Here is an 11,926-nt window from a genome sequence, read left to right as displayed (position 1 = left end):
TTTATTTAATATGCAATGAAAGTATTTTAATACCTCTTACATGATGGTTATGCCACATTACATTTTTAACGTTTATTATTATTATTATTATTATTATTATTATTATTATTAGAAAATGCTATAATTTTTTTTCTCAAAACTATAAAACCAAATTAGACACAAAGATTACATTTCTATAAACTTAACACGTGTGTTTTCAACTAGACATTTAAAAGATTTCTTATTTGTGTCAATTTATTATCATTATTATTGTGAATTAATGTCCTCCAAACAAAAAAATCCAATATCATATTTTTGATTTGGCTTGGTGCTAGTGAACACAATAATACCATAGTGGCATGCATTCATTTTTAAGAGTCAAATAGTTACATTTGAAGTGAAATGTGTTCTCTGCACAAGGGTGTTTTCATACATTTGAGGTCGGGCAAGTTGTCACATGTGTTTTAAAATGTTCTACATTATGAATTCTAACTTATGTTGGCCACAACAATCAATTTCATATTGTCTTTTGAACAATACAGCTGAAATATACTGTTGGTAAAATAACATAATAACAACCCCAAAGCAGATACACTCTGTGCGCTTCAGCATATACATCGTCATAATTCGAATTCTAATCGTTATAGTGACATTCGAATGTTTGATTAAAACAGAAACTTTCTGGTTTTCGTTGAGAGAGAGTTTGGAGTTTTGACAGAGACACTTGTGTTTCCTGCGCTTTAAGAAAGTTGATCGTGTTTTTTATTCACATCCCTCACATCGTCGAGGATTTTCTTTTAAGAAACTTCTTGTGATGGCGATGCGGTGGACAGATCGGGTTGTCAGATTCCTGTCACGCTGCTGTGGCTCCAGTAGTGTGACTGATGATCCGCCGGCAGTAGAGAAAGGGCAGCAGGTAACAAACGCCTTTTCTTCTGTAATCTAAGATGATTTTGAAGTATACAAGTGATATATCTCTAATATGAATAATCTCAGATTTTGATGCATTTGAATTGAAATTTCAACTTCATCTCTAAGTTGTTGGATAAAACTTAATAGGTCTAAAAAGTTAGATATGTTGATTATAATTTCGAACACATATTTTATATGTTTCTATGGATCTTGGCAGGCACTTGTTTAACATAGGAAAACTGGTAGAAATAGTTTGCACATTTCACTTTGTTTGCAAATTCAGCAGATTTGTCCTGATTTGAAGTTGAAGTTTGTACTCTGTGTCCTTTCTCTAGAGCAGAGATTCCCAAACTTTTTATCATAATGACCTAAATTACTGACTTGAAGTACCCTCTGAGATTTTCAGTAATAAATACATTGAATTTCACAATATCTTCTTAAATTTGTTGTTTAAATATGTGGAGTTATAATGTTGGGTTCGCAGTGTCACAGTAGCCTCTTAAAAGCCTCTTTGTCTTGGTCTAGTTGGCACATCTATAGTTACTTGGCATATTAACTGTGTAATGAACATGAAATGAGTTCAGTTGTATCAAAGGAAACATCTGATGAGAATATAAGCACCTGGATGCTCAGGATTTCTCTCTGTCTGTAGACCTCGGATTCTGAGATTATAGAGGAGGTAGAGGAAGGAGCCGTCTATATTCTCAGACCCCGGAAGGTGCCACTCCAACAGTCAGTCAATGAGGGGCAACAGCGGCTGGATGTGGATGGAGATCCTGCCCTCGGTTCATGCATGGGTCGGACCATGAAGGCTGGCACCCTGGAGAAGTTGGTGGAGCACATGGTGTCAGCCTTTCAATGGAACGACCACATGCACATGAACGTTTTCCTCGGCACCTACCGAGCTTTTGCCACCACAGAGCAGGTGCTGAACCTGCTGCTCAACAGGTACACAGACCATCAATATACAACATGTTTACAGCTCATGTGCTGTTGAATATTTGAAAATACGTTAAAATGTTTTTGAAATGCATTCTAATTTATCTAAGGTATGGAAAACTCCCTGAGCCGACCTCAGAAGGACCAACTCCAGAAGATCAATCAGGGCTGAAGAAGTACGTCTTTATTTATGTTGTTCAGCTGAACCCTTAGATCTAGAGATAAAGCAATATATCAGTCAGATATTTGGCCATTTTCAGATTATCAATGGATAATAAATATTTTTGTGTTAATTGCAGTTTATACAGTATATGGATATTGTTGACACATCCTGTGGTTTGACATGTTATACAGCATCAAAAACTATTTACTTAACAGCATTTTGCCCATTTTTTTATTTTAATTTTTTTTTTTACATTTAGAATAATGAAAGCAAAAAGGTGTTTAACATTTTTTTTCTCTCATACACATAAATTATGTTGATTGTTACTGAAACTCCAATATTGGTTTAAAGGAATAGTTCACCCAAAAATGAAAATTCTCTCATTATTCACTTCCCAGATGTGTATGACTGTCTTTCTTCTGCAGAACACAAATTTAGATTTTTAGAAGAAGATAGAGCTCTGTTAGGTCCTTATAATGGATGTAAACGGGTGCCAGCACTTTGACGGTCCAAAATTCATATTTAGGCTGCATAAAAGTACTCCACACGACTCCAGTCGATCAGTGAATGCCTTCTGAAGCAACTCGATATGTTTGCGTAAAAAATGTATCGATAATTAAAATGTTATTAACTTTTAAAAAGCACTTCCTGCCAGCAGTTGACACATCAAGTAGCTGTCGCATGACACAAGCAAGCAGCGGTTTATTTTCAAACCGCATCAAAGCTCTGGATGGAAGCGCCAATTTAAAGTTTAAAACTTTTAATTATCTATTTGTTTCTTACATAAACCTATTGATTCGCTTAAGACATTTATTCACTTGCATTATAAGAACCTGACAGAGCTCTATCTTCTTCTAAAAATCTTCATTTGTGTTCTGCTGAAGAAAGACAGTCAAACACATCTAGGATGGCATCAGGGTAAGTGAATAATGAGAGAATTTTCATTTTTGGGTGAACCATTCCTTTAACACTACTTGGAGCCCAATTAAATTGGCCACTGTTAAAAGTTGATTACTCTTGTCCATTTTTAATTATGTGCACTGTAGCACCATTGCATCCATCTTGGGTGCGTGGTTGACTCAGTATCCTGAGGATTTCTGGAATCCTCCAGACAATGGATGCCTGCAGAGCTTAACATCTTACCTGCAGCGCTACTTCCCTGGGTCTGATCTGGAGCGACGGGCCCTTGATCTGCTGGAGCCTTTCCGTCACAGCTCTGAGGTTGAGCCTGAAGGTACAGTGTCACTAATGATCTTCTGGTCTAAAGCTCTGAATTAAAGGCTGAAAAACTGAGAGATAGACCTCCAAACTAACAGAGGCCTGTTTGACAACCTGCCTTGTTCTCTGCAGGTGACCCCTCCACCTTCCCCTTCGCCATGATGGAGGAGAGCATCTTGGAGAAGGAATTCTGCCCCATTGAATTCCTGTCCTTCAGTCCTGCTCTGGTGGCTGAACAGCTGACAGTCATGGATGCAGTAAGACCTTAATAAATTGACAATTTATTTAATCTAATGGTTGAATAATGGTTGAGTTATGGATGGCAACTGTAAGGGATTTAATGGTTCTGGTTCTGATTCCATTTAACTATCCCTGCTCCTTAATGATACCATTAATGTTTATTTTAATACTGTTGAATCAGAATCAGACTGAGCTTTATTGCCAACTATGCTTACACACACAATTACTTTGTCATGGTGACAGAAGCTTCCAGTGCAAAGAGAATGCAACCATATATACATACATACAAACATATACTGTACATTTAAACATATATACATATAATGACATAAAAATAAAAAATAGATATAACAGATTACTAAAAAGAGAAATATACAATAGAGCAATAATGTTGTTCGAATATTTTATATACAGACATACAGTTATGTGCAGCAGGTGATGTAATGTATTGAAGAAGAGGTAGGATATGTTAAAACATATAAATGAAATATTGATACAAGTAGGAATGGATGGATTGAATATTGCACATGGTTGTATTGACAAAAAGAAAAGTATATGGGGGCAGTTTTAACCGTTCATGAGGTGGATGTCCTGAGGGAAAAACTGTTCCTGTGCCTGGCTGTTCTGGTGCTCAGTGCTCTGTAGCGCCGGCCAGAAGGCAACAGTTCGAAAAGGAAGTGTGCTGGGTGAATGTGGTCAAGAGTGATTTTACCAGCCCTTTTCGTCACTCTGGATGTGTACAGTTCTAGCAGGGTGGGTAGGGGAGCGCCAGTAATCCTCTCAGCAGTCCGAACTGTCCTTTGAAGTCTTCTGATATCTGACTTGGTAGCTAAACCAAACCAGAGAGTTATAGAAGTGCAGAGGACAAACTCAGTGACTGCTGAGTAGAACTGTATCAGCAGCGCCTGTGGCAGGTTGAACTTCCTCAACTGGTGAAGGAAGTACAACCTTTGCTGGGCCTTTTCCAAAATTGAGTTCATGTGGGTCTCCCACTTCAGGTCCTGTGAGATGGTAGTGCCCAGGAACCTGAATGACTCCACTTCAGCCACAGTGCTTTTCAGAATGGTGAGCGGGGTTAATGCTGTGGTGTTCCTCCTAAAGTCCACTATCATCTCCACAGTTTTAAGCATGTTCAGCTCCAGATTGTTTTGACTCCACCAGATGGCCAGCTGTTCAACCTCCCTTCTGTATGCAGACTCATCGTCATCTTGGTTGAGAGCGATGACTTTAGTGTTGTCTGCAAACTTCAGGAGCTTAACAGAGGGGTCCGTGGCAGTGCAGTCATTTGTGTAGAGGAAGAAGTGTAGTGGGGAGAGTACACATCCCTGGGGGGCACCAGTGCTGATTGTACATGTTCTGGAGGTGAATTTCCCCATTCTCACTAGCTGCTGCCTATCTGTCAGAAATAGGGCCAACACCAGTCTCTCAAATGACTTCATGACCACAGATGTCAGAGCAACGGGTCTGTAGTCATTAAGTCCTGTGATTTTGGATTTCTTTGGGATGGGATGATGGTGGAGCTTTTGAAGTAGCAGGGAACTTCACACTGCTCCAGTGACCTATTGAAGATCTGTGTGAAGATGGGGGCCAGCTGGTCAGCACAAGATTTTAGCCAAGTGGGTGAAACACCATCTGGGCCCTGTGCTTTCCTTGTCTTGTTTCCAAAAGACCAGGCACGCATCTTCTTCTTCTTCATCACAGATCCTAAGTGCATGTTGAGTAGCAGTAGAGAGGATAAGGGGGGTTTCAGAAGGTGTAAATGTTTGTGTGATGTGAAGGTTGGAGTGGGTGTGGGGTGTGAGAATGTGCTTTTCAAATCTACGGTAAAACACATTCAGATCGCCAGCCAGTTATTGATTCCCTATATATTTAGGAGATGGTGTCTCATAGTTGGTAATGTCCTTCAGGACTCTCCACACTGATGCAGGGTCATTAGCTGAGAACTTGTTTTTCAGCTTTTCAGAATAGCTTCTTTTAGCCACTCTAATCTCCTTTGTCAGTCTGTTTTTGGACTGATTGTCCAAGATTTTATCCACACTTCTGTAAGCATCCTCTTTGGCCTGATGAAGCTGCCTGAGTTTAGCTGTAAACCATGGTTTGCCATTGTTGTATGTTAAATAAGTCCTTGTTGGAATGCACATATCCTCACAAAAACTGATGTATGATGTCACAGTATCTGTGAGCTCATCCAGGTCGGTGGCTGCAGCCTCAAAAACACTCCAATCAGTGCAGTCAAAAGAGGCTTGTAGTTCCAGCTCTGCTTCATTGGTCCATCTCCTAACAGTCCTTACTACAGGTTTAACTGATTTTAGATTCTGCCTGTAGATCGGAAGAAGATGAACCAGACATTGATGATCAGAGAGTCCCAAAGCTGCTTGAAGGACAGAGTGATATGCATCCTTTATTGTTGTGTAGCAATGGTCCTGTGTATTTCTGTCTCTGGTGAGGCATGTAATGTGCTGTCTGTATTTGGGCAGTTCACGTGTGAGGTATGCCTTGTTAAAATCTCCAAGAATAATTATAAGTGAGTCCGGGTGTTGTTGCTCCGTGTCTGTGATCTGATCAGCCAGCTGTTGCAGTGCTGTGCTCACACACGCTTGTGGAAGAATGTAAACACTCACAAGAATACACGAGGAAAAGTCCCGAGTAGAAAGGTTTGTAGTTTATGAAGAGCGCCTCTAAATTAAGACAGCACATCTTCTTCAGCGTTGTTACATCTGTACACCAACATTCGTTGATGTAAAAACAAGTTCCACTGCCTCTCGTTTTCCCCACTATGAACAGCTGGAAGCCCTGTAGATGTAGTTCACTGTCTGGAATGGCTTCACTCAGCCAGATCTCCATAAAAAACAATGCAGCAGAATTTGCAAAGTCCTTATTTTTGCAGGTGAGGAGAAGTAATTTGTCTGTTTTGTTAGGATGCGAGCGGAGATTTGCTAGATGGATGCTTGGCAGCGTGGTTCGAAAGTCGTGCTGTCGGAGCTTGACCAGCGCACCGCTCGCTTCCCACATTTGCGTCTTTTAGTGCACTTGTACAGCACCGCTGCTCTTCTGACTAAAATGTCCAACAGAATGTAAAAGCCGGTAAAAGATTGTCTGGCGTGTACTGCTGAATATTCAGCAGCTCGTCTCTGGTAAAACTGATCAAAAATAAATTACTAAACACAGGATAAACAAACAAAAACAGCAAATGAACTGGAGAGCTCAATACAAAGGTGGCCATCAACAGCACCATCTTTTTTTAAAGAATTAGCCAGGTTTCCACCAAAACATTCTCACCATTAGTAGGCTCAAATAAAACTGGTACCTGTAACCAGACGGCAATCATTGTTTTTCACAGGAGCTGTTTAAGAGGGTTGTGCCCTACAATTGTTTGGGTGGCATTTGGTCCCAGCGAGACAAGAAAGGGAAAGAGCACCTGGCCTCCACCATCCGGGCCACTGTTGCTCAGTTTAACAGCGTGGCTGATGCTGTTATCGTCACCTGTCTGAGTAACAGTGCTCTGGCACCCCTTCAGAGAGCGAAGCTCATTGAGCAGTGGATTGAGGTTGCCAAGGTCAGGCCCCACACTCACTTAGCTTTTTTTGTAGGAACACATGATTTGTTGTATATCAAAGGCTTCTTCTATAAACAAGCAGTCTATACTACAAGTGTTTTATTGTCTCAGTTCATGAATATCTGTCTGTATGTCTTGACATCAGAGGTGCCGTATCCTGAAAAGCTTCTCCTCTCTAAAAGCCATCCTGTCAGCCCTCCAGAGCACTGCCATTCATCGACTGAAGAAGACCTGGGATGAGGTGTCAAGGTCAGAGTCGTTACAGATTTCTGCTGCAATAGGCCTTTTTATAGTTTGTTAGCACAGTTACCAATTTTCCCTAAAGCTAAACCAGCTAAACCAATTCTGTGAAAGACATGCATGTTTTATAATTGGGCATTTGAAGATAGAGGGCTGAGATATGTTAAATATGAGTTAAAGGAATATTCCGGGTTCAATACAAGTTAAGTTCAGTTGACAGCATTTGTGGCATAAAAAATTATTTAGACTTGTCCATCCTTTTATATAAAGAAGGCAAAAATCGAGGTTACAGTGAGGCGCTTACAATGTGAATGTGGCCAATTTTTGGAGGGTTAAAAGGCCAGAAATGTGAAGCTTTTAATTTTATAAAAGCACTTACATTAATTCTTCTTTTAAAACTCATGTAATATTTGAGCTGTAAAGTTGTTTAAATTATAATTTTTAAAGTCATTTTAGGGTTTTAAAATGGGCTATAACTTTACCCAGAAAAAGTTAGTAAGTGATTTTATCACATTAAAATCATGACAACATGATAACATGTTTGCATCTTGTGGCTATACTTTTGAAACAGTGAGTATTTTAACGTTTACGGATTGGCCCCATTCACTTACATTGTAAGTGTCTCACTGTAACACAGATTTGTGCTTTTTGTGAAGAAAAGGTGGGCCACATCTCAATTAATTTCTGTGGTAATCAATGTCATGCCACAAATGTTGCTGATTGATCTTAACTTGTATTGAACCCTGAATATTCCTTTAAGTACACTGTTTGGATTTCATCTGGATTTAACTGTTATAACTAAGCCAGTTTCATGCTGTTTACAGAGAAAGCTATCACACGTTCCAGGAGTTGTCTGTCACCTTCTCACAAGACAAGAACTATGCCCTGAGCAGAAAGCTTCTCATTGAGGTGAGTAAAAAAAGTTGTTAAATGGGCGTGTGGGTGTGTTAACCCATGTTAAACCCATGTTAAACTCACTGTATTAAGCTGCATCTGGTCATTAGCAGTCATGCACACTTCCAAACATCCTGCATTTTTCATTCTAGCAAAATGCCACTGTGAACCTGGTACTTTCATTTAGCTTTCTCCTGGTTGTTTTTTTTTTTTTTTTTGAAGTATATTTAAGAGGCATCTTCCATGTCCATTAGTGTTCAAATTAATGTACAACACTGACAGTTACAGTGCTCTGTGGCCAGTAATACCAAATATTACTTTTTAACCTTTCGTATGATGGCTGCTCCTTTGTTTCTTTCTGAAAAGTTCAGAGTACAATACATACCTGTTCTGCCAATGTACTTATCATTGGTTACTTTAAGTCACTCAAGTATATATATATATATATATATATATATATATATATATATATATATATATATATATATATATATATATATATATATATATATTTTTTTTTTTTTTTTTTTTTTTTTTTATTTATTTATTTATTTATTTATTTTTTTTGTCATGGCAACCTGATGTGCCTTGGCCATCAGAAATAATCCTTAGAAATTATAAGAATTAAAAACAGGTTAATTTGCTTTTGATGTTATGAAGATAGAATATATGCACAGCAGACCTTTAGGCCTTTTGAAATCCAACTTAAAAGTTGATTTGAAACTGACATCTTTCCAGGAGGGCACCTCAAAAACAGCCATTCTCAAGATGAACCAGAAAGAAGCCCAAAGAAAACACCAGCAGCAGAGAGACATGGTGTGTACAAGACAAATTGTCAGTTAAGTGATATTCAATTAACATGAAAACTAGGAACAGGAAATTAGATATGACCTGTAACTTTATTCCCTTTGTGTCTCTCACGTTCTCCCTGCTGTTTAGGGGGTCATGTATGGAACTGTTCCATACCTTGGAACTTTCCTTACTGACCTTGTCATGTTAGACACAGCGTTAAAAGATCATCTTGAGGTGAGGTGGATGGAGAATAAATGGACTTCTGAAATATTCTTTTAATAAGAAAATGTTCTTTTGATGCAATAGACTGCGAATTCTCAAACAGAGTCTCTATTCTCTTTTCAGAATGGGCTGATCAATTTTGAGAAGAGGAGGAAGGTGAGTTCATGTGCACAGAAATGATAATATTGTAAAGGCTGGACTAAGAAGAACAGTTTTGTTGTACAACAAACAATTAATAGAAATGAGCACCATTTCTGTTTGTTATTCAGGAGTTTGAAGTAATTGCTCAGATCAGGTTGCTGCAGCTGACCTGCAGTTACTATCATTTCACACAAAACCAGCACTTCACTGAGTGGTTTAGGAGATTAGAGACACTTACAGAGACAGACAGGTAAGATAGAAAGAAAGATAGGGAGAGAGAGAAAAAAGGAAAGAAAGAGAGAAAGAAAGATATATTAAACTAAGGTATTTAATATATATACTGTCTTTACCTTCCCAGCTACTCTCTGTCATGTGAGACTGAGCCACCAGTGAGTAAAAAGAAGCATGTAGGCAAGGACTCAGGCTACAGCAGTGGAGGGCCTTCTAACTTGAAGTCCATTGGTGCCGAGCTTGCATCTGGTTCCTCTTCCAAGGTATTTGCACTTTTTAGATTGTCCTTTATTTGGCCGGTATTATTATGCTTGTTTTTTAATAAGCTTTAAACTCTTTCTCTCCCAGCTCTCTGAGGCATCCACCTTTTCATCTGAAACAAGCTTGGAACGGGACTCTGGCTTTAGCAGCTCCACCTCTATTTCAGTCTCCGCCTCCAAAGGACAAGCCTTCCAGAGTCCTGGTGTCTCTGACTCCTCCCCCCTGTCCATGCCCTTGTACAACCAGCAGGTGAACGACTGCTGCGTCATCAGGGTCAGCCTTGATATTGACAATGGCAATGCGTACAAGAGCATCCTGGTGAGTGAGAGACATAAGATCTGCATCATGTGTTGCAATAGTTTGAATACATTTTTATAATTCATCCTGATATAAAACTGACAATGTATTTCAGGTTACTAGCCAGGACAAAACCCCTGTCATCATCAGGAGAGCCATGGACAAACACCACTTGGAGAGTGAGAAGTCAGAGGACTACGAACTGTTACAGATAGCCTCAAAACAGCAAGGTAAAGAACTTAAGTAAACAGTGTGTTTTATTTCCAGTGGGGCTTGTTGATGTTTCAAACCTTGATTTTTGTTCTACTTTACCCCACAGAACTCAGAATGCCAGATAATGGGAATATTTTTTATTCCATGAACCCATCTGGCAACTATGACTTCTTGCTGAGGAAGCACGGAGCTCCAAATACCTTCCACTCAAAGAGCTTCCAGAGCCAAAATGTAAAACACAGGGTTGGGTTTAAAATACCCAAATGCTTTTTTTTTTAAAGGACAGCAGTCGAATCCACCAGAACTGCAGCCAGGGAGCTCAGGGGAGGCAACCAAGACAAGGAGCTCTGGCTAACGAGACTCCGGGACTGCCTCTAAGATTGGGCCCTCATGGGCTGCCGAAACAAGAACCAGAGGGGCCTTCAAGACAGGGATACAGAATAGCCATTGTCTGCAGCTGAAACAGAGAACTCCAGGGCTGCCTCTGAGACTGGGCCCTCAGGGGCAGCCAACACAGGGACCAGAGGGGCCTCCATGGCAGGGCTACAGCATTCCTATGGCTTGCAACTGAGACAGAGAACTCCAGGGCTGCCTCTGAGACTGGGCCCTCAGGGGCAGCCAACACAGGGAACAGAGAGGCCTCCATGGCAGGGCTACAGCATTTCTATGGCTTGCAGCTGAGACAGAGAACTCCAGGGCTGCCTCTGAGACTGGGCCCTCAGGGGCAGCCAACACAGGGACCAGAGGGGCCTCCATGGCAGGGCTACAGCGTTCCTATGGTTTGCAGCTGAGACAGAGAACTCCAGGGCTGCCTCTGAGACTGGGCCCTCAGGGGCAGCCAACACAGGGAACAGAGGGGCCTCCATGGCAGGGCTATAGCATTCCTCTTGGCTTGCAGCTGAGACAGAGAACTCCAGGGCTGCCTCTGAGACTGGGCCCTCAGGGGCAGCCAACACAGGGACCAGAGGGGCCTCCATGGCAGGGCTATAGCATTCCTATGGCTTGTAATTGAGACAGGGAACTCTGGGGCTACCTCTGAGATTGGGCCCTCAGGGGTGGCCGAAAGAGGGACTACAGGGGCCTTCATAGCAGGGCTACAATGGACTCATTGGCTGCATCTAAGGGAAGAAATTGAGGGGCTGCCTCTGAGATATGGCTCTCAGAGGTGGCCTAATCAACAACCAAAGGGACCTTAATAGCAGAACTACAGTGGACTCTTTGGCTGACGCTAAGTCATGGAATTAAGGGGCTGCCTCTGAGACTGGACCCTCAGGGGTGGCCGAACAGGAACCAGGGGGGCCTCCATGACAGGGCTACAGCTTTTCCATTGCTTGCAACTGAGACTGGGAACTCCGGAGCTGCCTCTGAGATTGGGCCCTCATGGGCGGCCGAAACAGGATCCAGAGAAACTTTAATAGCAGTGCTACAGTGGACTCATTGGCTGATGCTAAGTCAGGGAATTAAGAGGCTGCCTCTGAGACTGGGCCCTCAGGGGCAGCCAAAACAGGAACCAGAGGGGCCTCCATGGCAGGGCTTCAGTGTAACCATAGCCTGCAGCTAAGATGGTGAACTCCAGGGATGCCTCTGAGACTGAGCCCTCAGGGGTGGCCAAAACAGGGATCGGAGGC

At 41.3% G+C, this 11,926-nt stretch overlaps 1 protein-coding gene across 1 annotated transcript; it reads left to right on the top strand.

The window, feature by feature from the left end:
* Window positions 1–793: 793 nt before the first annotated feature.
* LOC127446396 (ral guanine nucleotide dissociation stimulator-like) lies at window positions 794–10,759 on the top strand. Its single transcript, XM_051707303.1, has 17 exons — window positions 794–895; window positions 1,544–1,839; window positions 1,941–2,006; window positions 3,040–3,227; window positions 3,344–3,468; window positions 6,792–7,007; window positions 7,153–7,256; window positions 8,072–8,156; window positions 8,880–8,957; window positions 9,081–9,167; window positions 9,279–9,311; window positions 9,425–9,546; window positions 9,655–9,790; window positions 9,876–10,106; window positions 10,201–10,315; window positions 10,405–10,529; window positions 10,580–10,759. The coding sequence occupies exons 1-17, from the start codon at window positions 794–796 to the stop codon at window positions 10,757–10,759; spliced, it is 2,289 nt and encodes a 762-aa protein (XP_051563263.1).
* Window positions 10,760–11,926: the final 1,167 nt, after the last annotated feature.

Source organism: Myxocyprinus asiaticus, chromosome 9 (assembly GCF_019703515.2).
Source record: "Myxocyprinus asiaticus isolate MX2 ecotype Aquarium Trade chromosome 9, UBuf_Myxa_2, whole genome shotgun sequence".
NCBI classification, from domain to species: Eukaryota; Metazoa; Chordata; class Actinopteri; order Cypriniformes; family Catostomidae; genus Myxocyprinus; species Myxocyprinus asiaticus.
The sequence above is the reverse complement of the archived record's forward strand: the minus strand, read 5'-3'. Positions and strand labels throughout refer to the sequence as shown.